Here is a 27884-nt window from a genome sequence, read left to right as displayed (position 1 = left end):
CATGAAGTTCACGAGTATAACTTTATAGTTTCAATTCAAAACGGCACAATCTTTAAAAAACAACAACAGTAAACCTACAAACGGAGCGGTGATATGTGGCTGCATTATGTTTCACATTCGTTTGTTAAGTACATAGGACCGATGTTAATATGAATATTTAGATAGTTAGTTAATGCTATATAATAATAACTTACCTCATCAGTTCATTTCAGTCGCGGCACATCATGTCAAGTGTTAGCTTTGAACTCAGCTGCTAGCTTATAGCCAACGCCCAAAAGAAAACGCGTACGTCGTGTTAGCTTTTAGCCCAAAGCCAAGGCCCCAAAAATATATCTTGCACACGTTTACATAAACAATTTAACAAAGTCACAAAAACAATACGGTCCATAAGAGTTGTGGTATTATTGTTAGTAACTCACCCACCGGCCGCAGAAAAAACACATTTTCGTCGAGTTTTCCTCCAAAAGTCCGGTCAAACCGTGTAGCGCAAAATATGTCGTCTGTTCCTCCCGGTCCGCTTTATTCTGCAGAAGTTTTGCAGCTAATACCGCGACAATTTCTACAACAAAGATAAACTCCTCACTCGATATATCAAACTACACGGTAATAACGGCGAAGTGACCGTCTTCAGAAGTACGTCTTCAGATGTCCGTCGACCTCCAGGCCTTCAATTACGCATCAGCCAATGGGAGAAGGCCGTCCACGATCCTCCCTCACCTCAAGTGTGCACACGACACTTCGATGGAAAGTTCCCGAAAGTGTCAAAAACAGCTACGGACTTGACTGCGCTGTCAAAAAGCTGTTGAGTTTACGTCATATATGAGTTTCATAGCTGCGCGTAATGTCATTACGTGGCTCTCAGAATATTACGCATTGTTGCACTGTCCCAAAATAATGTAGTTCAGTGGTTCCACAGACTTCATTTAAAGGTCTGACTTGGCAACTTGACATCAGTAAATGCAGAGTACAGTTAGTGAGCATTCATTGTTTACTCTCATGTGAGTGCGTATAAACCAGAAATCAAGACATGCAGCAACTGAGAGTAGTATTTAATAATTTAATTTCATCATGCAGAAACCAGATAGAAAATACTTTACAGCAATGACAGTAAATAAAAATAACACCTCCACCCCTTTTCAAATGGCACTGGTTAAAAAATAAAAGTTCACTCCTTCATGTTACAGATGATTAGCGACATCATCCCTCATGTAATACTGCTTTCATCAGAGCAAAACATTACAGCAAACCTCTCGCAACGTTTAACCCGTAGCTCATCTCCAAACATCTGTATGGCATTTGATTACAAAACACTTGTATTTTGGGTACAATCTCATTTAGTCATCTGTGTCTGTAAGAAATAAAGTGTTAAATAAAAATCATCCAAACTGGCCTTTACTCATGCATAAGCAATATTATTTCTCACTATTTCACAGTTGTATCATCCTTCAAAACACGTCAGTGGAATCACTATTATAGCCTCGTCTTCAAACACGGATACAGAGTAATTAACATCATGAGTTTTGGTTTTATTGAGTTTCTTTGTTTTATTGTTTTGGGACTATTAAATATCAAATAATCTCAAAACCCACTCAGGCCAATAAAGTCGGGAAAAAAATATTGCAATCTGTTTGAATTGCATCCAGGAGAGCGATCGAGAATTTTAATTAGTATTTCAAAATTAGCTCAATGACAATACTGCTTTATACAAATGACAAACCACAGCAAATCTAAAACAACATAAAGCACTGTTTCACATATTTCTGTTTCAAGTCAGTTATGATTTAATTTAAAGCCCCGATGGAGAAGAAGAAGAGGCTGTAGATTAGGAGGAAAACGTTCCCAAAGCTTCCCTTTAAATGGGCCGCATGACACACAATGTAAGTGTAACATTTCACCTTCACCTTTGGTTCAGGGACAGTAAGAAAATTTTAACCATTTAATGTACAGCCCCATCAGTTGTCATGTAATTACACAGCAACAAGTCTCAAACAAACAGCTTATAATATGACACAAAAAAAGGTATTTGTATTAATATGTTAGCAACTAAAAACTGCTTTGTGTTAAATGACTGTATAATTACATTTTCAGTCAGAGGAACAGAAGAGGGAGCTGTTAAGTAAACAATTCAAAAAGACAAATAGGTCCAACGTCACTTTAGCTCCATTCAGAGGAATGAGGACGAGTTGTTCCCTTTTTCATTCATTCATTCATTCATTCATTCATCCAGCTGTCTACTGTTGTGAAGTCTGCTTCTTCTTCTCTTAAGGAGGGTTAAATGGATAACTTGACACTATGGAAAAGAAAGCAAACAAACTAATCTCTCCCCACAACAGTTTGAGGAAAAACATGATTAATAAGGAGCATTTTTTCGGTGACCACGAGGTGACGCTTGTTTATGAGCTTGTGGCTCATTCGGTTTCGGTGACGAATGCAAACAATGCTAACAATGCTAACGCAAGGTTGTGACACCTAAAATAAGTGTGGTGAAGAAAGTAAAAAACTGTCAAGGCATCCATTTAAGAAAGATATCAACACAAAGATGGATCACACAGTGTTTCCCCGACATAGACAAAGTGTAATTTGTTTCTCCCAACGATGGAGAACATATTCTTTCTCCCAGCTCATCAAGAGAGACCATATTTGTTTATTTCTATCGAGTAAGGCTTGAAAATTGTCCTTAATTTAACTTCAGATGATGTAGGGAAACACTGCACCCTTCCATCTACTACTTCTCCCTTTTTAAAATCATTTCCTTCATTGAAAATAGTCACTTCCTTCATTGTTCCCTCCTTCCACTCCACACAAAAACTCTCCTTGTCGTCCTCTCTAGCAAGACACAAGTTCCAGGTGTGTTACGTGTTTCTTTTTCCTTTTTCTTGTTTTAGAAAAAGTCACCTTTTTTCTTCCATCTTTTCACAGGAGTACTTCCCAATGTCTGTCCTTCCTCTCCTCACTGGAAGAATCCTTTCCCCTCCTCCTCCTCCTCCCTCTCTCTCAGAACAACACATCTTCGTTGGTAATGAGCGTTTCCACCACGAGTCTCTGGTATCGGATGTCGTTGAGCGCCGTCATGGCGTCCAGCCCGGGGGCCCTCATCAGCGTCGGGCCGAAGACGATACCCAGGTTCTCGCTGGACATGAGGTTCTCCTTCTCGTACTCGGTCACTCTGGAATGAGAGAGGAAGGAAAATATGTGGAACAGAACGGAAAAGGTGACCGCAAAATTGAAAATAAATCTGGATCAGGTGATGAAACCCCCGTGATTAAGCGAGATCTTTAACGACTAAAAGTATGTGATTAAGTGAGAACCACGACTCGTGTGCTCGGACCTCTTGAGGTGAGCCATGAGGCATCGCAGCGTCTCGCAGTGAGCCGGCGGCAGCAGCTTTAAGGCCTCGTGGAGAGACTCCAGGCGTTTTTCTGCGTCTGCGATCTCTGCAACACAAAAATAGAATAAAATGTAAACAAAACAACTGACAATATTCAATTCACACACATCTTTTCCTGATTTGAAGCATATGCAGGACACCTAAACTGCCTTTCCATTCATCCTGGCTTCTTATGTAATAAGGTACACGAAGCGTGAACACCTACTTCCTGTTTCTATGAAGCGTGGGTAGGCGTCGTATGTGATGAGCGGAATAGGCAGCTCTCTGAAGTAGAGCTTGAGGGCTCCGGTGATGATGTTGAGGTCCTCGTAAGCGTTTGAGGAAATGTCCGCCTTCTCTCCATCTGGGGACACGTCGTCCAAACAAATGATCCAAAACAACGAGTTAAGGTTGCGGTCACCAGACGGAATATCTGTCTTCAGAGCTGAAAAAGGAAACAGGACACTCACCTCTGTCGAAGGCCAGCTTGACGTCTTCGATCAGCTCACTGAAGCCAGATATCCTGTACAAACCCTCCGACTGCAGACCTGAGACGGACAACGAGAGTTGAAGGGATGCCATCGTTCTTTTTTTTTCAATTGAAAATGCCAAAATTCACTGAATAGCGTTGGGTTTTGGACAGCTGCTTTGTCCAAAATAAACATTTAAAGACACCTGACAAGCATTTCTTACTATTTTATTACATGTTTAAACTAAACCGTTATTCGATTAACGTAGAAAACAATCTGCAGATTAATCAAAAATGAAAACAAACATATTTGACATACAACAATGAGTTTGTCACAATAGTTTCTCTCCTGATGTGCCAACAGAACAGCTGAAACAAATGAAACGGATGGACACAGAAATAGGAGTTAAACACACAGACGAGGTATAAACGGAGAGAGAAGGGCAGCAGTGAAGATTGATGAGAGACTAAAACGCAGACGGTGGGGGATGAGAAGTAAATTGCTCTCTTGCTCCTGTCAAGTTCAATCACTTCAACTCAGGTGTCTTCATTGATTTCCCGTATTAGTTTCACTCAGGTCTTGAATCGTAGTCAATAAAATCCTGGCGGCTCCTCTCAGATCCCACAAGGAGGAGGAGGAGGAGGGGGGAGACTGTAGCACTCCCACTGTCCCATGTGGGACATCTTAACACCACCGTCACACACACACACACACACACACACACACACACACACACACATCTTGCGTACACATGCCGGCCTCGTGGGCGTTCTCTCTCTCTCTCTCTTTAAATCGCAGGAAACGACAGAATCCTCTCACCTCTGGCCTCGATCTCCTGTATGCACATGTCGACCACCATGGGCCTCTTGGTGTTGTGGGCTTTCACCAGCGTGGTCAGGTCGCAGCTGTACACCTTCTTGACGTGCCGCAGGTCCGGCTGGCAGTCGTTCGGCACCACTTTGGAGCACTGCTTATGGACGTTCAACCCGCAGTCTGACAGAGAAAGACACAATATGAAAAGGGAATCAGCTCTCTAGCTTCTTTACAGCAAAGACGGCCGCGTAGACGTAATTTTACTTAAATCGTATGAACTATAAAGTTGCATTCAAGCGTAGGCGTTGCAGAGGCACAGTTCATCACACAGACAGCGTGTTCTTTGGCACCAGAATGAATCTTTTAACATTTAAAAGCCACGGTACACAGCCGATGAGTCAACAGCAACGGTGACTAACTTTAAGCCTGCTGTCTCGTTTTCGAGTCACGGTTTAAGAGAGAGGAGGCGCAACATGTCGAACACAGTGGAGGAGGCAAAAAGGAGCAGATAGTGAATCTTTTTTGAGGGTTGAGAAAAGTGCATTATACACTGATGTGTGTGTGTGTGTGTGTGTGTGTGTGTGTGTGTGTGTGTGTGTGTGCGTGTGTGTTACCTGCACACTTGACTCCCTGAGCGATGAGACCCCACATGAAGTTGGCGCAGTACTCACACCAGTGGGGGCCTCTGAATGTATGAACCTGGTTAGAGAGACAGAGATAAAGCAAAATTATGTTACTTAAAATGTAAATGATGTATTTAAGTGAGAACAGATATGTTCAGACAACATAATACATACAGAAAAAGATGTGCAATGTAGGTTTATATTGAAAACATGGTGAAGAAAATATGAATGCGACCCAGATTGGATCAAGTAAAACCTGAATACCAGCAATAATCTTATAATATAATATTATAGACACCGGTAGAATCATGGAGACACAATAGGATTGCTGAAAGAGCGTTTCTGGAAAAAATAGAGTGAAAGCAGAGTTTTAATCTTCTTATTTTGTGCATAAATTAGCTCTATATAATGAAATGCTAATGACCTCCATCACATCACAGTGCTGCTGCGTGTGTGTGCGTGCGTGTGCGTGTGCGTGTGTGTGTGTGTGTGTGTGTGTGTGTGTGTGTGTGTGTGTTCATCATCCATATTTCCCTCGAGCTCAGGACATTGTGGCTCTGACCTTTGTGCTCCTCACTATTGGCTACTGGTAATGTGGACATCTGGGAATCTGAAGCGCTAAACAAAAGCTTCAAACCTGAAATGTAAATGCAGAACTGTGTGTGTGATTGTGCGTGTGTGTGTGTGTGTGTGTGTGTGTGTGTGTGTGTGTGTGTGTGTGTGTGTATCCTAATGCGTTCTTTGCTCTCTGAGGTGAATTTGAATAAGACCCCATGAGCTGAATCAGCAATTCTGGCAGCATTCGACACACACACACACACACACACACACACACACACACACACACACACACACACACACTAACAGGACTGGGTGGAGGAGGAGAGGCTCACCTTGAAGTTGTGGACCTTCTCGTACTTGGGCGCCAAGTCGCTCTCCCTCAGGGTGGCCCGCCGCACCAGTGATGTGAGCTGCGAAAGGGCAAAAGATCTGATTGGTTGCCAGAAGGTGGAAGCAGGAGAGGTGGGCTTGGAGGGGGCCGGTGGCCGGGTGAAACGAGCCCCTGAGTCCGCACTGGGGTCCGGCAGGGAGGGAATCGAACCGGCGCTGACATTCAAACCGAGCGCCGCGGTAAACAAAGAGCCCTTCTGCTTCTCGGCTCGCCTGCGTGACTTTTTACCTCTTTTAACAACGTACGACTCTCTGCTCGGCATTGTGGGATTTGTAATTTAAATCAAACGCCGGCTCTGAGACTAAAATCCAGTTAATAAATATAGTAAGAATCACACTGCCAAGGAATATGAAACCAAATACTAAAGACTCTATTAAAAATGACCTAGAATAATGAACAAAAACAGAAATAAGCAGAAAATGACACAGCTAGACTCTCAAATCATTTCCAAAGCTGCATCCGACAACAACATCCCAAACCGAGGAGCCAACACAGGACCAAGACCAGCCAATCAGATTAGCTCTGCATACTGATGCGGCTGCACGGTGCAATTCCAGTTCATAACAAAAAGAAAAACAAAAGGCCAGCCAGCCAATAAAAAAATAACCAAATAAAATATTGTGAAAGAAAGTCCTCTTAATATGATTCAATAAGTCTCGAAATGCGTTCCCAAAATCCTTCAAACGGGACCGATGCTGCAGAATGTGCATTCCCGTCTCTCAGTCTCCTGTAGGTGAGCGCTTCAGCCCACATGGCTCAGTGTGTGTGTGTGTGTGTGTGTATATGTGTGTGTGTGTGTGTGTGTGTGTGTGTGTGTGTGTGTGTGTGTGTGTGTGTTAATCCTCTTTCCCTCCACACACTCACCAGGCAGCACCAGTGGAGGAGGGAGGCGTTAAAGGCGGAGACAGAAAGGAGAGGAGGGGGAGGGCTGAGCCACGGCACAGTAATGCATGAATTTAACAGGTCACACTGAGAGGAGGATAAGCCAATCAGAATGCAGAGATTGTTGTTGTTTGTCACCAATTTCTGCCACCAGAATTGTCCCGGGGAGAGAGAGAGACGGAGAGGGAGATAAAGAACAAGCTTAGAAACGAGCTGTTTTTTGATTTACTCGTTCGTACTTTCTTTTATCACTTTACCTACGTCATCTTAGATCTTACAAGTTTCATTATAGAAGAACAGCTAAAGGCTACATTTTCACTGAGGAAGGGGACTTTGGAGGTTTCTCAGTAAGTGGTGCCTCTGGTGGATGTTTGGACTTCTATGACATTTCTTGGGCTGAGCACACTGTCAACAAACAGGCTGTGGGCCTGAAATAAATCCTGTTACTGTTAAAGAGATCTACAAACGTCAAGCTACGTGTTTTCATCTTTCTTTAAGATATCTTACATATCATACAAGATACTACGAATCATATTTTGTGGCAAAGTAGTGACAATTATGCTATAATACATTTAAAAGAAAACGGATTAAATTTATTTTTTTACACCAAATTCCATTATCAGCAGCAAGCACGTATTCAAATCACAAATCCTCAAGCTTATATACACACAACACAGTGAATATGTATGACTGGTCATGGATATTTAAAGATGGGAGGGTGGATAACAAAGAGCACCCCGATTTCAGACAGAAAGACAAAAAAAAAAAAAGAAGCTAGTTATGCTTAGCAAGCTCAAATATGTATCTGAGGTGATTTAAGCTCCTAACATGCAACGTTTGTGTCTTATTTCTTCTGTATTTTCTGTCAGATCGAAGGTATTCACATTTGGTTACTGGCTTCTCCCTCTCACCAAAATACTCCCCCAACCTTCTCAAAATTAAAATGTAAAAAGTCACCTCCATAACCATGTCTTTATCCCCCCCCACAGGGACCATTAAAGCGGCATTTAATAAGCATTTAATAAGCCGTGTGAAACAAGCGTTTCTCCTGTGTTAGTCTTCCCCACAGAGAGCCACCTCCGGTCTCAATGTCACAGCCGTGCTGCTTTGTCTGCAAATCCAACCAATTATGAAAGCACACACGTACACGTACACACACACACACACACACACACACACACACACACACACACACACACACACACACACGGACAGTGATGTATGAGCTGCAGTGTCGGCGGTCATGCACTGCAGGTCACACAAGGCCTCCGGAGGTTCAGTACTGGTGTAGCAGATAAACACACTTTGTGTCGTCCATTTCAACCGGACTGCGTTACTGCCTCGTTTTTTTTTTTCATGCACCCAACCTGCACAAACACATTAGCATCCGAGCTAGCATCTCCCGCGTTCATACAGTAAACCTCACATCTCCAAACATCTGCTTTCAAACTCTAAAAAAAAGCTCCAAATGTTGAAAAAAAAAAAAAAAAAGTTTTCCCGTCTGTCCTCTGGGTTAAAAAACAAATCACAGAAAACAATTATCTCACAGCTGAATGTAAACTAACGAGCCAACAACAAACTCAATTCATAAATACTTTTGGGAGATAGCAGGTTTCTGCAGGCAAACTGCAGTTATGTAATTTTACTGCAGAGCCTTTGGATGGAGGCCATCTCTCCTCTGCATCCATCCTCCTCCTACCTCCTCCTCCTCCTCTTCTTTCCTTCACCATGTTCCTCAACTCTCATCCTTCCATCTTAGTACTGTACATGCAGCAGCATTCATTCTAGCTCTGCAGAGTTTCTTAACATTTATCAGTCGTTGTTTTATACTTTCCTAACCATTTATGTCGGTAAGATCTAGGGACTTCAAATAGATTGATTGCTCCAGGTTATTTCTCACTCTGCCCACACAAATTACTACATTTCGTGTTCAGGTCTTTTGGGTCATTTAAACGTCTGTGTTCCACATATTTTCAATTCTCAATGTCTCTACTCATACTGATCTCAGTTTTGAGATGTGAATGATTAATTACTCACCATTTTATAGTCTTCTACAAAGCCAAAGACCTGATGAATGATTACATTACAAGGCCTAATTTCAGACCGTAGTTTCCTAAAGGGGATATTCTTTGGTCAGAAGCCAATACTCTGTTCCAACACGACTCAATTTTCGTATTTAACCCTTCAAAAACCCTGAGGCCTTCAGGTTAGTTTGCCAAAAACATACGGAAACTGGAGGATGCTCTTGGCCTGAGTTCCTACACAGTTCCCATTTCCATATTTCTTGCAGAGAGTGATGAGTTTTGAAGATATTAATAGATTTTATGCTGTGATTAATGGTTTATTACCACGCAGCCTCTGAAAGCTCCGCTCTATCCCTCCTTAGCTGGAGATACTTCCTCAGAATGACACTCAAATGCTACATAACGACAACATTCATGCATGTGTTGTTTGTCCTCACCCTCTCCTCAGCGTTGTGGTCGTCTTTGGCCGGAGCCGGTCCATCCGGGGCCTCGGGGCTTTGCGGCAGATGTTTTTTCAGGGTGGGCTCCTGGTTCAGGGTGGTGTAGCCAACGTGTTCGTAGATGGGGTTTATGGTCATCTTAGCGATGTACTCCGCCGCCTGACAGAAGAGAAGGTTACAGTCGCAGGTTGATTATTTTTCCGACCTGTGAAACCACATTTGACCCAACAGTCCCTGGACTCAATCTTGCAAAAATATTCTTGATTTTACAGAATAAACAAAGAAACACTTCATGGGGCGTGAGCTCAAGAAAATGCTGATGTTCCTTCTTTCTTCGGGGATTATTTTTAAAGAATAATATGCGAGTAAAGCTGAAGGTCTGGTAAACATGGGCTGAAAGCACAAACGCTTCCATTTTGTAATTATCCATAATCAGCATTCACTGATTACAGCTCTGATTATCGGGTCTAACTGTGCAGCACTGTTCTCAGAGCGAACGTTTTGTTAGTTTGTGTTAGCAGAGTGCTGTTAAGAAGGACAGAGGACGAGGGACACGTGGACACACACCTTTGTCTCGATGTAGAGTGTGATGAGGCCGTCTGTGACCAGGTCGTGGATGGACTCGAACCTCTTCTCTCCAACAAAGTGCTTCCCGTCGTGGTAGAGACGGAAGTTTCTCGTCTGGTTCCCAAACCTGGTTGGAATGAAGGAAGGAGGACACTTTAGCTTTAGGGTTGTAAGTCAATTAGGCGTCTGGGTTGTAACATTGGCGCTTTAAATCTTAGTTTCGCCTATTTTTAATATAAGATTTGATCAAAATGACAACACTGGCTGAGAAAGAAATATGGGAAGCTTCAAAGCAAAAATACAACAAAAGAAGAAGAAAAATAGGCTTGTTGATGGACAGACTGTACTCATGTTTCCCCCCTTTATGCATAATAATTCTGCAGCAGTTTACTAAGATAATACAGAGTCAAGAAATGGCACAAACTACTCTGTGACAGACAGACACTGAACTGGGCCAACCCATTATCTGCTCCTCAGTGGATCACAATGAAACCACCGCGAGATAAAACAGCACCGTTAGATCATTAACCCAAAATACAACCTTTCCATTTGTGCCGACCCAGAGCGGGACGCTAGTTTATGAAAGGGGTATTTATGGAAGGTAATTATAACCACGGGGAGAACCGTGTGCAGGTGGAAGAATGACGCGGCTATGAATAGAGCAAACTGACCCAAAACCCAAATTCAAATGATGCCGTGCACCCATTTAAAAGTGTGACACCTACTCTGAGGAAACGACGGCTAACAACTGTTGATATGCTTCCAAGCTGTTGAGGCGCTTTAAAACTTCTACAAACCAACGCACAGCTGAAGTGCCTCTGAGCAAGACGCCACTCGCTCCCTGACACTTTGACCTCTCCTCGGGAGGAAAGGTGTGTGGAGCCATGTGAGTTTAGAGCTAACACCGCTGAGCAGCTTACAGCTTACACTGCTGCCTTGTAAACTCTCACACCGAACACACGGTCAGACGATCCGACTAAATCAGCTAAACGCACAAGACACAAGCATCACCTCAGAGCCAGCGTGTACGTGCCCGGCTGCCTCTGGCTCTCTCTGATGAGGTAGCTGCCTTCGGCCTGACTCAGCAGCTGGTCGGCCTCTTCTCTTGAGATCATCCCATGGTACCTGGACGCGAAGAGCAGCCAAAAATATGAAGTCACGTGCTTTTACGTATGTGGAGATGGAGATGAATGTGCCTCACATAAATCACTGATAAAACAAAAGGCCAACTTACTCTCTTCCGTAGTATTTAGGTCGGTTGTCCCCCTGCAGGGAAAAGACAAATATTTAGTCTGTAAAACGCTAAAAGGGTACAAGGTTGTGAGATCACAGAAGGTACAACTACAGCTAAAATGTCTACATGGCGCTATCACAATGTCACATTTCTCTGTAGGACAGCACAACATTCCTCACAACAACAACAACAAAATGTATATATATATATATATATATATATATATATATATATATATATATATATATATATATATATATATAGTGTGTGAAATGCCACCACAACCACACACACACACACACACACACACACACACACACACACACACTGTGCTCTTCGTGAGTGTGTGGGTGCAGAGAATATTGCAGGAGTCGGATAAAAAGCAGAACATTGTGTTGTTCTCAAACTGCTGTGGAGCCAATAAATCAACAATGATCCAACAAGCAGCGCTGAATGTTAATTTGGATTTGGTGTGTGTGTGTGTGTGTGTGTGTGTGTGTGTGTGTGTGTGTGACTGAAAGGGACACACACAATAAAATATAGAGGCACACACACAATTTTAGCCTTGTATGTGCATGATAAAAACAATCTCCTATTCTGAGAGGATTTGACATGCGGTGCACATAGACTGTATATTATGAGCAACACAGTGAACAGTATATATGTGTCCTTGTTTTTAGCTATTGCTTTGATACAGCTGTATAACAATAATAATAATAATAATAATCATCATAATGTAACCCGAGGTCTTCCGGCTCCCCTTCATTTAAGTCATTTAAGACCTGCCACAAATTAAAAAGTACCAGCCTGAGATAAGTGCTTATTGGTGCATCATTAAATCACATATGGCTGAACTCCCAGCAGACCACACAGAGTTTCTGGTGGGGGGGGGGGGGGCTCTTCTACTCTGTCTGTCTGATGATTTTAAGTGGGTCAGCACACCAACTACCTGACCAGGGCATCAAAGCCAACAGCTGTTCATTTAGCATCTCTACACACACACACACACACACACACACACACATATACACACACACACACACACACACACACACACACACACACACCACCATTCATCCAGCATGACCTAAAAGGTCTTTTACAGATTAACACAAACACCAGATGCACAATCCCCCCCGTTCTCTAATCCACATTGGACTCCCACAGAACCTTGCTGTCCCCACACACACACACACACACACACACACACACACACACACACACACACACACACACACACACACACACACACACACACACACATCTGGTGGCACACACATCCCCCCCTGTGGTTGAGGTGCTGGTGCATGGTTTTAGGTGGGTGCCCTCGGCTAGGACGGAGCCTGTACTTATCACAAACTAAATATTACTAATGGTGCTCTCTCCTTTCAGGAAAAAGAGGAAGAACAGGAGTGAAGAGCCGCTATACTTGTATTTCGACTCGTTGTATTAAAGGAACTGACTGGGCCGAAATACGATGTTGGTTTTCCTTTAACGACACTAAAGGCGCTTTAACCAACATGAATAAAAAGACAATGGATTGGTGAACTACAGCGAAAAAACAATCAGCTCGGCTACAAGCCGAGTCAGCGGATAGTTGTCTCTGAGGAGATGAAACACACACACACACACACACACACACACACACACACACACACACACACTATGAAATGTTCAGCTTGCTTGAGGCTTAAACCACAGCATTATTGTTTCAGTTGGTGACTGAAAGTGATGTTGGAGAATAGACAACATGCCTAAGTGAAGATACAAGCTACTGGCACAGCATTAGGGTGCTTTGGTTTTAATTCAAATCAAACATCTGTTGTGCAGGGATACATATACCCAGTTAACATACTGCACCTGTGCTCAAATCTCCTGCTTCTCATTTAAACTACATTTTTAACCCAAAAAGAACGAGGGATTGTTGCTATTGCATGCAAAGTGACAGCACATCCACAATGGCCATTTCAAGCCTCTATCCTCTATAATCTGGTTCCAAGAAAAGTGATATTTTTGAAGCCGTACCACTAAATAATGCGTTTAAGCGAGACATGGCAGACTGATTAAACATCGGCTGGCTGCAGGAGGAAGTGTGTTCTCACCTCACAGGTGCAGGTGAGTCTGCGTGGGTGAGGCGCCTCCTGCTGGAGCTGGTACACTGTGGCAGAAAACACAGCAAATCATCAGCAAAAAGCCAAAACCGCCATAAAGAAACACAGAATAAGAATTCTTAAGTTTACACTTTTTTGGATAATAACACACAAGATGTTCCATCACTACTTACAGTAAGACTTCCACACCGGTGGCCTGTATTCATCGTGATCTGAGGACAGAAAAAGCACAAGCTTTTAAACAGCTACTCTTCATTTCTTTTGCTCCAGCGCCCCCAAGTGGACAGAACACACTGCTGTGTTTATTTGATCTGCCTGTTCTAAGTCTCAATTCTGATATGAACCATCAACCAGATAAGATCAAGACTCTGTCATTAAATTTAAGGGGCTCAATATAAAAAAAGAAGCAAAAACAGACATTTTCCACTCAGTCAAACGTTGGTTTAACGCATGAGAAGTGGTTGCTGGGTAAGAGCATTTTGAAGCAATCCCAGGATTTTTTTACAGCTTAAAACTGACACTGCTAAAGGAAATTTAGCAGCTTTTTTAATGCTATTGCCGAATAAACAAGCTAAATAAACAGTTTAACGGCATGCCATGTGAAGAGAAGGCTTTGAACTACTTCATTTAATCTAGTTTGTGTGCAACTACCTCGGGGTACCGCACTGACTGCAGTTATTTTCCAAAATCCTCACCGAGCATAAACTGTGACTAAGCGACTTTGTGAATGAATGTACTCTGTGAAGCATAAAAAGCGGTGAAATATTTCATTTAAATTGCAGAAAGAATGGCATGTAAATGAGCTCTCACTGCGGCGTTTATCTTTCCTCGCCCGCTTGTTCAGCTGTTGTCGACCGTAAACAACAGCGACATTAATATTAAGACTCTCTGCAACACTAGACACTGAGAAGAACAGAATATCTTTCATCTTCAAGCTCTCAAGTGGAGTTTGGCTGAACTCTGCAGTACTGAACATGCATTCAGTGACTTATGTCTCATATGTGAAGTGCAAATACTCACTTACAAACATATAAAATGTAACATTATGCAACACATTCTGACAAGTCAAATTTAAGTGTGACAAAGTCAGGACTGGTTAATACACTGTTGCATTTTTTCCATTGTAAAAACGTGTATATTTCCTTAAAAACTTGATTTTGATGATGTGAAAGAGTATGCATCTGTCGTTCGGCCAGCATCTTTTCAGGTTCAGGCATATCTTCCATGTTCTCTGCGTGGGTGAAACTAACAGCCTGTTTCCTGTCTCCGTGCACTCTGTGTGCACTCGACAGGCCTTATCTATTCAACACTTGTCGTCCCGGTATCCTGTCTTCAAAATAACTCCAAATCCTCCCGGGGCAAGTGTCTCACCCTCTTTCTCAAGGCCACACAACCTCACAGTGAGACACACCGAAGACTAAACATCTCGCCTGCTGACAGCTCACAGTGTCTGCAACACGGGTGCATGGAAACAAAATGCAGTGTTTTTACACAAGTGCTGCAAGGACTATTGTAATGCATTGGTGATTTAGTTGAGTATCGATTTTTACAGTGTGAGACTACATTTAAATGAGAAATATTACACTTTTTTCATCCTCCACCATGTTTTTCTCCAACAGCTGCAATGTTTTGACAACAGAATAAGATTGAACATGAAAGCTTACCAAAAAGCAAAAAATATAAAGCATAACAAATGTAAAGTATAAATACTTTATTACCATTTAACAGGAAATAAACACTAATTTTAGACCGTGCACCACGTAAAATACACACAACTTTAAATACTTACTTAAGTAGTAATTACTACTGATTACTTGATGTTACTGCTAGCCCTGTTAGAGTTTATAATGTTATATTATATGTTGGCTAATTCATTATTATTGCAGATGCATTACAGTGTAAGCAGCACTTTAATGTTATAATAGGTCATAGTAAAGCTGATTTCACTACTTTATTCACTGCTGGATAGATTCATGTATAAAAATGCATCATATTTTCTAAGATGACCAGATGGTCTGTTTGTAAAACCTTTGTGTGCAAAGCAACCAGTAATATAACTGTGACATAAAGGTAGCAGAGAAAGAATTAGTTTATTTGCCTCAGAAATTTAATGGGGAAGAAGTTTTAAGTTCCATAAAATTTAAGAACTAAAGTATACAAAATTATACTTTAGAACTATACTTGTAAATATTGGCTTATAGTGGGATATCACAATTTGACCTAAGGCTAATAAATACATTACAAACAAGGTAACACATACAAACATACATGCACAAATATAAACATGTGAGGTGTGATGCTGCTTACCAAAGACATTCAGGGCCATCTTGATTCTGTGATTTGATTATTATGACGATCAATTAACCAGCAAAACGGACCCACTCAGTTTAAATCCTGCAAAAGACAATATTCAAAAACAACAATGAGCTGAACGTGTTGACCGTGGTGAACTACCCCGGCTAAAGGGAAAACAGCTGAGTAACGACGAACAATAAACGATGAGGTAACGTGGCTGAACCGATGATAAAACGGACCTAACGGATGTGTTTTTACACTAAACCGTAAAGGCGAACACATGTGTTGTAATACAATGAAAGTGCACCGACGACGGTTTGCAACAATATGAATTTAAACTGGTTTATTTACTAACAGTTAGCTAATAATACGGCGTACTCACATTCAAATCCATTCTGCATTGTGGTCGCCATCTTACTGTGTCACGTGAGCAGTAACAAACGTAAGAAAGAAATTAACGTAGATGTCGTATAAAAAGTAACGTCTTCTACGCAGTGCTCGTGGCCGGTTAGCTCAGTTGGTTAGAGCGTGGTGCTAATAACGCCAAGGTCGCGGGTTCGATCCCCGTACGGGCCACTTACGCTTTTCATATTTTACACAAGTTAATGGATACAAAATATTACAAATGAGGAATGATAAAGTACTTTATATTTTCGGTTGTATGCATCATATTCTATAAAGTCATTGTTTTGCATGTACATTCTTAATCTAATACTTAATAACTGGTGGTTGTAAAATAAATGTAGCAGAGTGAAGAGTAAAATGTTTCCCTCTGAGATGGAGTAGTGCAGAAGTGTAAAACATGACAAGCAAATACTTGAGTAAAGTACCTGAAATTAGTACTTAGGCGGGCGACAGTACTTTAGTAATTGTATATAGTTGCATTCCCTGTATACCTGAATGTAGCCACTGTATGTAAATAGGGTGTTTTAAATAATAAAAAGGCCATGAGTACATACTAGGCCATATTTAACAAATAAAAACATGAAAGGGTTTTTGGTGCCTTATTATTTTATTGTTCATTCCAGTGACGTGCGGTGAGGCTCGTGGCTGGTGAGGCACTGACACTACATAAGTCAGATTTACAAATATATGAACCCAATAGAGTAGCTTAAATCACCATTCAATTGGCAACTTGCACATTGACTACTGGTTGTTTTTCATATTTCATATCAGCATTCTCAGCATTACACACACATTAAGGTGCATATTTGATTCCACCGGGAGAGTTTCAGAAGCGGAGCGCTCGCGAGCGACACCCGCGAAAATCGTGAGTAACAACCCCGGATGTATAAAGAGAACAACAAACACATAAAAGGTTACTTTACCTGTCCGACGTTGAATTGCTGTTGATTTCGTCATATTCCCCTGTTTTTTGAGACATTTTTAAGCTTAGATATTGAATCTTACATTTTCGCGGTCAAAGTAAAATATATGAAGAAGAAGAGAAGTGTAGAAGAAGAGCAACGACAGAACAAGCATGAACCCGACCCGTGGGCTCTCGGACGTCCTCTTCAGTGAGACAGAGGTACTGTTTGCCTCTCTGTGCTTTTTCACTGCGGTTTCTGTCAGATCAGCAACACTAAATATGTTCTACATATACGTGAAATACATTACCTATTCTATGTAAAGAAAGGACATATACTAAAAGTGTCTACAAATATTACAGTGGTGACAAACAATGAGAAAGCAAAAGGCACGCGCTCCCCTGACCGCACGTCCCTGGTTCATTCAGTCAGTCCATTTCTTGGATGTTAAAACAATGAAAGAACAGATGGCACACCTTTTTTCCTATCCACACACTGTTGAGACTCATCTTGCATGATATATCTGAAAGTCTAAATGTATTTTAGTATTTTAAATGCAGCACAAACCCCAAACCCTCCACCTTGTGAGCACTACCAGGCACCAGAAACTGTACAACATGTTATCACCTCCTGTATTAGACACAGCTCAGAAAGGAGAGGCATGCTGGGAGAAATGCAGAGAGCTGTATTATATACTGGAGTGGGGATCTAGTAATCTGGGAAGAAGGTGCTTTACAACATTTGCGAGCAACGGGACTGATGGGGAAAGTTTAGTAGTTGGGAACATAGGAAGTAACTGAAACCGGAAGATGGCAGTAATGCAACAAAACGGATGCAAGCTGCCGTTAAACACCACGGAAGAAGAAGAAGAAAAAGAAGAACTAGAAGAAGAAGAAGAAGAAGAAGAAGAAGAACCCTCCACCGTTGCCATTTCCCCCCAAACGACCGTGCGGCGGCGCTGTTCAGCTTCCCTTGTTGCGCTTTCTCCCTTCCTGCCTGACACTGGAGCGCCGGGACGCTGGTGCTGGAGGCGGTGTGAAGCTCTTTATTGTTCCAGTAGAAAAAAGCTCAATGCGCCGGGTTTCCCACATTTGTTTCAATGGCTACCACACCGAAACCACGTCCCACCTGAGAGGGAGCGGTTCGGACTCACTGCTCAGAAGTTACGGCACCGTGCGGGATTTACCGTCTGCGTCGGAAATAGAAGCTCCTGCTGACGGACAATCTGTGGATCCTGAAGAAAGAGGGGGTAAGGAAATCATGCTATCCGGATTACGGAGCGAGGTTACACGTAGCTGCTCTTGTACTCCTTGTATGGAGCACACTTGTGGTTAGATTTAGCCACAAACATTTTTGGAAAACAAATACTTTGTTTCCTGCTGTTTGGCTTTTTAGGCAACAGTGCGTGATGTTTGATGAGCCCGATATGTTAAGTATAAGCTCGCTTCGATTGCAGCCTGTTCGTTTTCCTAATCGGCTGAGCTCCAGCAGCTTTTTTTTTTTTTTTTTTTTTACTGTAAGCTTAATTATAGACAAGGATCTCCAATACGTGCATTTACACGTATTGCCACATTTTTTTCTGATAGTTCATATTTTGTGATTTTATTTAATTTATTTTTTTAGCTGGCATGCACTTTGGGTGATGTTTTATATTTATTCATATATTTATTTCTCTCCAGCGTCAATACCTTCTGACCTTTCCATTCACCGTTCCTTACAGTAGGCTTGTCATTGTCATCACATGCACATTCATATTGAGCACACATTAAGACAACAACCCGTCTCTCCAGTGTGATCAGGCTGCTTTAGCCCACTGACTTCTTTACTCTGGCCTAAAGGATTACTCTGCTAACCTACATCCTGGTGATTGCTCTCTGTGCCAACTGTACTCTGAGGTGTGTGCGCCTTTTTTTCTTTTATATCGGGGTGTGTTTGTTTCATTTCACTTGACAAAGCTGCTGCAGAATCCTTCTGGAGAATGTCTGCAATGACTCTTTTATTTTTTCCTTCCCCCCTTTGGAGAGAGGTCAGAGCACGGGGTCAGTGGGGAGGCGGCACCCAGGATCAGCTTTGTCCAAATGGTTGCTCTTCCTTATCACTACGCTGCCATGTTGCCAATTCACTTTTACAATCAATATCACACCCGTAACGCCAGGAGAATTGGTGTTACAATCCCTTTCTCTCACACACACACACACACACACACACACACACACACACACACACACACACACACACGGCCACAATAAGAGCTCTCCAGAGAGCAGTAGAGCAGCTTAATGGCTCCGCGGGTGCAGAGTGTCACCTTGATAAAACACGGTATCAAGCGGCCTATTGATCCATCCAGGAGCGTTGTGGCCTTGGTCTCCCTCTCACCTGTGCTTGTCAGGTTGTAGTTGATGCTTCAGGGTGTCATTTTTTTCAGTCAGCGGCTGTTTATTGATTGGGATCCTCCTGTTGTAGAGATGGCAACAAGTACAACCAGGTATTGTTATTGTATTGCATGTATTAGTATGTCCATCTCATCCCTTTTGACCTCTGATCTCTTCTATAGCACAGTTTCTATATTCTCGGCATGTGTTGTCATCTTCCTCTCAACAGGATCAACGCTGCGGTTTTATCTCATGTTGCTTTGAAAATCCACTTCCTCCAAGTGTTGATTGTCAGACCTGTTTCATAGCTGGCAAATGTTGCCTGTTGTGCAACCTCCATGAGAATATTCTGACCCAGATACCCAGTAACGGTTCATTTTCACTTTTTAACATACCGTCTTCAGTTATCAAAAACCGAATAGTCGGCAGAATTAAAAGCAGATTTGCGTGTGAAAGATGAACACCTTCTCTGTGTTTTTATACAGACACACACACACACACACACACACACACACACACACACACACACACACACACACACTCTCACATCCGATTCCCAGAGCCTGTCTTCCCTCTCACTAACTCTTGGGAAACTTTCGGCTAACACCAGTTCAAAGGCTGCTCGAGGGGCCTCGGTCCCTCTGAGTTTTTAAAGCCACGCTGCTGGAAGCTCCCACAGTGGCTTCCTTTGTGCCTGTGTGATCGGCTCGCTCTGTATTCCTCCCAACTAAACCCCATGTATAATCCCCAGCCCCGACCGAGGAGACGATGAAAACTTCTGCTTCCACTCTTTAGCTGTGAAATTGATCCAGAATAGAAGATCCATTAACAGATAGTTTGCAACCCTCAAGGTCTTGAATCGATCCAGTCAATTTTTTGTTCACCAGGGGAATCTTTTTTTCTGTGTTTTGCTGCCGTTGCACGCCCCGAGGTGAGCTGTTTTTTGACACTGTACTTTGCTTTAGTTGCTGTTTTTTTGTTTTTGTGGTTTAAAAAAAAAAAAAAAAAGAAGCTTTGAATTAACCCTGTTGAGCCCCACAGGCTCCTCGTTGATGAGTTTGTGCTGAGAGACTGAAGACCAACTTTATACGTCCTGATGTCTGTCAGGGTAATTGGCACCTGCTTGTTAGAGAATGATTAGGTTGAGCTATAAAGCCGGCTTGAAGGGCGACACAGCGTTGAGTGAAGGGTTCCTTTGAGGCTAAACTTCTTCTTTTTGTCGAGCAGGACTCTCCGATACTGAACGGCGAGTAAACAACGAGCCGAGCAGAGCGTCGGTGGGGAAGTAGCGCACAACAACAAAGGAGTTTTCCCACAGGTGTAATGAGTAACTTGAACGCCGGGTCCCTTTATATTGTCGGGTCACTTGGCCGGTTTCCAGTTTCAGCTTTTGTCAGCGAGGTGAAGAGAGGCGCTCGTTTGTATTTCACAGGTGGAGGGATTAGTAAAAGATTGGGTTTTGAATTCTGAAAAGATTCTGTTCCCACGTTTGAAATAAAGGGATGGATGAGGCGTGAAGGAACAAAAGGGGTTTGCAAATACAGATTATTGCATATGTTTTGTGTTCATTTTGCACACAGTATATCTCTCTGTGGTAATGGATTCAGGTGGAAGGAGAAGTCCACTTTCACTGAGGTCAGAGGTCAGCTCCTGAGCAGCTCCCCTGGGGCTTGTAGGCATTCGCTGGCTGTGGGCCATGTCCGGGGCCTCTTCCTCTGGACTACGACTGTCTGGCCTTAAGAAGACTGAAGGTTCTGCTGTAGGGCAGCAACTCCCAATTATCAATTCATCTGCTGCTTATTTTCATCGTGAATCGATAAGATAATGACCAATAAATGCACGTTTCCAGTGACTATTTCCTAATCCCCAAAATTACATCCTGAAGTCTGACCACCAGTTTAAAATCCAAAAAGATTATCGTAATAGTTGCAGATTATTGTCTTTATTTGATTAACTGAATAATTCCCAATTGCAGAGGGGCTTTTACCGGAGCGTCACTGTGCTTCCCGTCACTCTGTGGATTTTTTTTAGAACCGCGAATTATACTCCAGCAATCGATCAGCCCTGTGGACCTTTAAATGTCGTGAATTCAAAGACAGATCTAACCTGATAATCATCATGACGCCCAATAGGTCCCTAATGACATATTGCTTTAAGGGTTTATTGACAAGTATTGATGTCTAAACTGAGGACTGCTTCACCTTGGAGAAAGCAAAGAAAAAAGGGATGTGAGAGATTTAATGCAGCATCTTTCATCCCTGCTTTGCCCCCTGACTGTCTCCGAAAACATTCCTCAGCTGTGATGTCACCAACCGTCTGAGGGCATATTTATTGTCTGAGGTTGAGGTTCGTCAAGTGTGGGATGGAGGTGGAGGGGGGGGGGGGGGGGGCACTGCAAAGTTTGTGTGTGGAAGAAGAGTGTTGGGGGGGGGGGGTGTTTGAGCGTCTTTGTGTGCTCTCAGACCGTATCTCATCTGCCCTACTTGTGGAGCTTTGATTCATGTCTGAACTTGTCTCACAGAGAGCCCTGTGTTCTGTTTGGAGGAAATCCCACCTGCATGTGCTGCAGCTGGGTGAAGTGTGTGTCTAGCAAGGTGTGAGGCATGTCTGTCTGCTGCTCTGTGCACCGGCCAAACTCTTAAGTTCAGCTGTATTTCTGTGTGGGGCTGTGGTTTATACACTCATTTCATCACCCTGACTGAAAAAGAAGCCCCTACTGACTAAATGTCTGGTGGTTTTACGTTGTGCAAGGCCAATTTCATCTCGACTGAATAAACGTGGCAAGATTTATTTCTTTTTTTACACATTTCTTGAACTGATTCAGCACAAAGTTTCCTCCCAAGTTTTCTTCATGAGAACCTCTTACTCCCTTTTAAATAAGAAGTGAATGTTTCACTTCATCCAAGGAATTTTTCTAAGCAACTTTTAACCCTCATTTTCTCAGGGACTGTTCATGGAGCATTGTGTATTTTTTCGTCTGTCAAATACCCACAATAGGAATTTGACAAATCCTATAAAAACACAGGAATACCTTACAGGGAACATGTTTAACCAGCTATTTAAGACAAGGGGCCTTATGTACAAGTCTGCCTGCTATGTATTTTAGGAGCCCAAAATACCCCCAAAATCACAGAGTGAGCAAACTATTGGCTTTTCTGGCTTTGAAGCACATAAAAAGACACAAACTGCACCGTCCGGATTTTGAGTAAAACTATTCTTTCCTGTCTCCTCCAGACGTGAACAGAGGTACCTGCAGCTCGAGAGCCCCTCACCGCAGCGTCTGCCGCCATGGTGGAACCAGCCGACAAGCCGTCTGCAGCCGGACAGAGGCTGAGCGCCCCTGACAGTTTTGGGGTGTCCACTCTGGAGCCGGGCCTGCGTCCTCCCTCCCAGCCTCCAGGGCGACAAGTCTCCATCAGGGTTCAGATGCTCGATGACACGCAGGAAGTCTTCCAGATATCGGTGAGTAATGTGTGATCATTGCAGAGGTTTTGTTATCCGTTTGTCAAAGTCCTGCATCAACCACAAACTCAAGAGATGTGGCAAAGCTTTTGGGATATTTTTGTACTTGGTGGTTGCAAGAGGATGGCTCGATATGCTCCATTTACCTTGAGCCTTATCTTCCTGGAGGTACACAGGAAGTAGGAGTAGAAACCGACTTCCTGTCTAAGCACACCACACCTACGGACCGCGAAGCTGCCTCATAGACAGAAACGGCTGCAGCCTTTGCTCTATTTCTGTCTTCTTTTTTTTCTCTCACTGTATCCCAGCCTCGGCTTTTTCGGAGCGCTGATTTGATTTGACCAAGGCTGCTGATGCTAAAAAAAGTATGCTCTCATGGCATGTTTATTATAGGAAGTCCTCTATCTGTAGCTTCCCATCATGATGTTCTTGTTCCCATTCCCTCATTTACTCACATTACAAACATACGCAACTGTATGTTATTTGTAGAGAACAGTAGCCAGTATTCTCCCTGATCTGGCGAAGTATTTCCATGTGTTTTGAGTCTTCATGTGAGCTCCAGTGAGGGTGTGTGCCTGCATTAAAGTGAGTCTGAGGCATGCGTTTGTCTACGGCGGCTCCCCGGCTCCCTAATGCTGTTTAGAGAAAGGGCTCCTCTGAGAGGCTGCACAGGCAGCAGCTTTAATGACATCGGTGCTGCGGTGCTTCTGGCATGTCATCTCCGGGTGGGAGTCGTCTTGAGTTTCTGAATTAATGTCTGCCGCAAGCTGACGGAGAGTTTGCTTTTTGAGCCCTCTTCGGCGCTCTGCATGCCGTTCAGAAAAACCCAGCCCCCGAATTATCAGCTTAGAATTTGGGGAGTTTTTTCGTGGTGGTAATTAAGAAAGATTGAGTCACTGTCTCAGCTGGCTTGTAGAACATCCAGAGCTGCAAGTTCAGGGGCGTCGTAATTGGCTCTTGTGGAAATGCCAAGAATGCATGTGGTTGTTAGTGTGTCGGTGCCTCAGGATGTGTCTGTGGACGGTTTGACAGAGGGCTGGGATCTGGTGTCTGTGTGAGGGCTGTGCATGTGTGTGTTTTTTATTTGGCATTTTTCAAAATCCTAAATTGATGTCTTCTCAAATCGATGTAAGAGCACCGAGCTTGTGGTTCTCCACACACACACACACACACACACAAATAAATTAAATATCCTATCTCTGTGGAACGTCTTCAGACGTCACGCCTCAGACCGCAGGAGAGCAGGCCGCATCAGCTGACTGCAGCAGCATGACCACAAAATACTAATGGTGCACTCTGAGATTGTTTGGTTGCTGCTGCAAGAGTGAAGATGGGAACCAGCAGACTGGACTGGGAATAATAATGAAGAGAGGAGTGGAGGAGACGGATGGAGGGATAAAAGAAAAAGAAAGCTGAGCTGGAGTTTTATGAGAAAAGCATTGAAAATGAACCAACCAAATTAATGACTTGTATTGTTTTCGGTGCTTATCGCAGTGAAATAAGGGAGGCTTTGTCTCTTTGAGCTTGACTCGCGTAATCGGTCTCTTTCCTGGTACAAAGCCTGCTAGTGTGTTTGTGCAGCAGGTGTAGTCTAACGTGTGAATCGAGAGATAAGCCCGCAGCTCACACTATTGAAGGCACTCGATTGGGAGGTAAAAGTGGAAGGGTAGCTCATTAACTGAGCCGGTTATCTTCAGACCTCAGCCAGGGGGCTGCAGAATTGGAGCAATGCATCTTACAGAGCCGAAACATAGGGCTCTTTATCATCAACAGGCACATTTCTTTACACCAACAACGACGATGGCATGCCGTGGTGCTGCTGTAATGTTGACTTGCGCTTCACATTCGATTTTTTTAATTGTTGTCTTCTTTATTAAGTTTTATTAAAGACTTTAACAGCAAATGGAAGGTGTACGTTTGATTTTAGGGCTCAGAAAAGCACAACGTGGTGTTTTCGTGCAAATTAGACATCACGGTTCAGTCCTAATTGTATTTTCTTACATCAAACACGCTTTGATGCGACCATTTTTTGGGGTATTTAGTTGTATTTCAGCAGGGCAGATTGCAGCGATTCATCTTTTAAACTCCTGGTATCGGCTGAAAACGATTACGGAAGAAAACATTCTGGTGCCACATGTGTCTTCAATAAAGTGTCTTGGATCCATGCTGGTTTGACATTGAGGGCTCAGACATTCATCCTCAAAATGTCTGCGTCCTCATGACATTTCTGGTGTTTTTAAAAATCAGCTGTATGTCCTCTGGCTTTCAGTCGGGAATGTGGACGGACTCTATCAGCCATGTTCCCATGACGGGTAACCTGGAATCCATCAGATCAAAAGGAGATCCTGCAGAGTTTTATCTGGACTCCTCTGTTATTCGAGGCACAGAGCCTGAATACCATTTAAATCTATTGCAGCTTTTCCCTCTCATGGAGTGAAAAAACAGGCTGTTCAGCTTTTAGCATGTAGCTCATAGTAAAGCATTTGATTCTTGATTGTTAATATTCTTTACTAGTTATTGTCATTTTCATTTGTACTCGAGCGAACGTTGAGAAAATGTACATTGTTTGAGTATGCATAGCATAAATAAAACATGACACAACCTTGGCACACATTGCATTAGTGGCAAACACACACACACATACACACACACACACACACACTCTCTTGGAGGCTTAATTATTAATGTGCATTGGTAGCGTGGTAGAGGAGTGTGTGTGAGTGCAGAATATCTTCGCTCACTCTCACCTGGTGAATAATTGAAGGTAGAGAGAGAGAGAGAGAAAGTGTGTGTGTGTGTGTGTGTGTGTGTGTGTGTGTGTGTGTGTGTGTGTGTGTGTGTGTGTGTGTGTGTGTGTGTGTGTGTGTGTGTGTGTGTGTGTGTGTGTGTGTGTGTGCGTGTGTGTGTGCATGCTGGGTGAATAATGAAGGCTGCATGTTACTCATTTGCTTTCAGTTGGCCTCACGTGTTTTGATGTAGTCCAGTATTGGTGAAACCATTCACAGAGCCTTTTTTTTGTGGATTCTTCCGCTACACATTTGAATGTGACTGCTTTTACTTTTCACTGTGCGCCGGCCACAGACACGCTTTTGAGATTTGATTTGATTATAGTGTTTTAATCTGTTTAAGCTGCAGTGTTTACTTGTGTGTCAGAGAGAAATGAGTTCCCCTCGCAAGTGAAGCTTCCTCCAGTTTATCACGAGGTTGCAGCATCCAGTGATTGAGGGGAATTTTCCGAAGGAAACCGTTTTTGGTTTGTGTGGTGGAGAGGATAAATAAAACTCAGTGAAGAGGAACAAGTGACTGCACTTTACTGTAACTTGCACCTGTTTCTCAAAGGGAATAATGAATTTTTCTTTTTACACACTGTCTTGGTAACGAAACCCTAATATAACTTGTTCATCTGTACCGTGGAGCGCCGTATTGAAGCACATTCATTAATTAACGGTGAACATGGGCACTGAAGCGTAGTTTCAGTTAATGCACTCATACTCAGTCCTGCTGCTGTAAATACTCACTAGAGCAACACACATGTATTCATCCGTGGGAGAAAATAGTCCCCAACAAACTCTTTCTTGAGTAACGAATTCTGCCCAGCTGCTTCAGAAAATATTTTTTACTTCTTTAATAAATTAAAAGGTTCGGGGTTTAGTATCACAGACATGATGCAGGAAGTTGGTAAAGTACGGAGAGAAGGACTAATGCATTTTTTTTAAATTTTGGTTTACAATAAGAAAAATATAGAACATCACTAGAAGTCTGAATAAAATAAACTTAAGCCTTACAGAGAGACAGCAAAACAATGTGGCATGTTTGTGAAAAAGTAAAAAAGATCCTGTTAATTCTGGGAACATTGAAACCAGGGTCCTTATGACAGCTATATTCTAAACATCCTGGTGCTTTGTACACATTAGGATGCTCTTGTTCTCTAGTGGTCCTCTGTGATGGCAGCTGTAGTTCACTAAGTCTCAAACTGATATAGAACTGAGGGAGCATGGGGTCCTTTATCTATCAATCAGTAGTGAGGGAATGGTTAATGTTCTCCTTGTCCAGCATGCTGACTTGACCTTAATCCCTGCAAGACCATCCAACGCATCCCCGCATGACGACGGACTTTCTCAGAGGACGTCAGAAGCTTTAAAGAGAGACGGAGAGGCTGGACGGGCTTCTGTGTGAGCATGCGTTTGGGAGATGAGAGAGGCCCGTTCAGACGCAATGAGATCACCGTGTGGTTTCTGTTGCGTGATTGGATTGCTGCTTTTTGATCTGCATGGCTCTTGACCTCGCATGCATGTGTGACTAAAAGAGAGATGGGGGGAACGATACGGGACTACAGGGGGGAGGGTTATAAGGATTAGGATGATGGAATCGCTTTATAGACGACATCATTTGATGGACTAGCAGACCCCCGAGGCCTCGGATAAATGAGCTACAAGTCCCCGGCCACATTATGCACACACACACACACACACACACACACACACACACACACACACACACACGGTCCTTAGCGCCGATGTGGAGCGGTTGACATTTCAAATGGATGGGCCTTTGTGCTGTCGGCTACATTGGGAAATGACACGGGATTGAAAAGGGAAGATAGCGAGTCAATTGCACCTTTTTTAAGAAGTGTTTTAAAAGACAAAACAAGCTTTAAAGTTAAAAAGAGATAACGGCAGGCTGTTTAAACGTGACATTTGTTTTTATTTCTTTCATTTAAAGTTTGTTTCTCTTGATCGGACTGCATGTATGTGTCATTTTAAGGGCCGAGTCTATCCATCATGTTGTCCAAATGCTTTAAGAAAGAGCTTTCTGCACATTTGTGGGTTAACTGTGTCTCCTCCCTCCTCCACAGCAGAGGTATTACTGCTATTATCGTTGTGCTTCCGCAGCTGAGACCTTGGTTATTTGGCCCCTAACAAGAGCGGAGGAAATTAGTTTTAAATGCTGCCTCCCATTTGTGAA

At 42.9% G+C, this 27884-nt stretch overlaps 2 protein-coding genes and 1 non-coding gene across 6 annotated transcripts in view; 2 read left to right on the top strand and 1 right to left on the bottom strand.

Moving 5' to 3' along the window:
* Positions 1-1043: 1043 nt before the first annotated feature.
* On the bottom strand, positions 1044-16187 carry LOC137879028 (N-chimaerin). The gene is made up of 15 exons (XM_068719596.1): positions 16161-16187; positions 15791-15877; positions 13657-13695; positions 13475-13530; positions 11373-11404; positions 11150-11263; positions 10139-10265; positions 9569-9730; positions 6167-6244; positions 5265-5349; positions 4657-4830; positions 3838-3915; positions 3594-3731; positions 3329-3434; positions 1044-3166 (listed from the first exon to the last, which is right to left on the bottom strand). Exons 2-15 carry the CDS (start codon positions 15807-15809, stop codon positions 2995-2997), a joined length of 1380 nt encoding a protein of 459 aa, XP_068575697.1. The 5' UTR covers positions 15810-15877; positions 16161-16187; the 3' UTR covers positions 1044-2994.
* Positions 16188-16280: 93 nt separating this feature from the next.
* trnai-aau (transfer RNA isoleucine (anticodon AAU)) lies at positions 16281-16354 on the top strand. The gene has a single exon. It is a non-coding gene; the product is annotated as a tRNA-Ile (tRNA).
* A 1688-nt stretch (positions 16355-18042) lies between these two features.
* The window catches only part of LOC137879155 (FERM, ARHGEF and pleckstrin domain-containing protein 1-like), a 44724-nt gene continuing 34882 nt past the window's right edge, over positions 18043-27884 (top strand). For 2 of the 4 annotated variants that reach the window (XM_068719770.1, XM_068719767.1), the window contains exons 1-2: positions 18044-18334; positions 22692-22919. In XM_068719770.1, the coding sequence (XP_068575871.1) occupies positions 22746-22919 (174 nt within the window). In that variant the 5' untranslated portion in view covers positions 18044-18334; positions 22692-22745. Of the gene's footprint in view, positions 18335-20099; positions 20389-22691; positions 22920-27884 lie in introns of those variants that run through there. The other 2 variants (XM_068719769.1, XM_068719768.1) reach the window with 2 other exon arrangements.

The sequence above is a fragment of the Cebidichthys violaceus genome, unplaced genomic scaffold (genome assembly GCF_023349555.1).
Source record: "Cebidichthys violaceus isolate CVI_PGR_0920_01 unplaced genomic scaffold, fCebVio1.0.p SCAF_24, whole genome shotgun sequence".
Taxonomy (NCBI): domain Eukaryota; kingdom Metazoa; phylum Chordata; class Actinopteri; order Perciformes; family Stichaeidae; genus Cebidichthys; species Cebidichthys violaceus.
The sequence above is the reverse complement of the archived record's forward strand: the minus strand, read 5'-3'. Positions and strand labels throughout refer to the sequence as shown.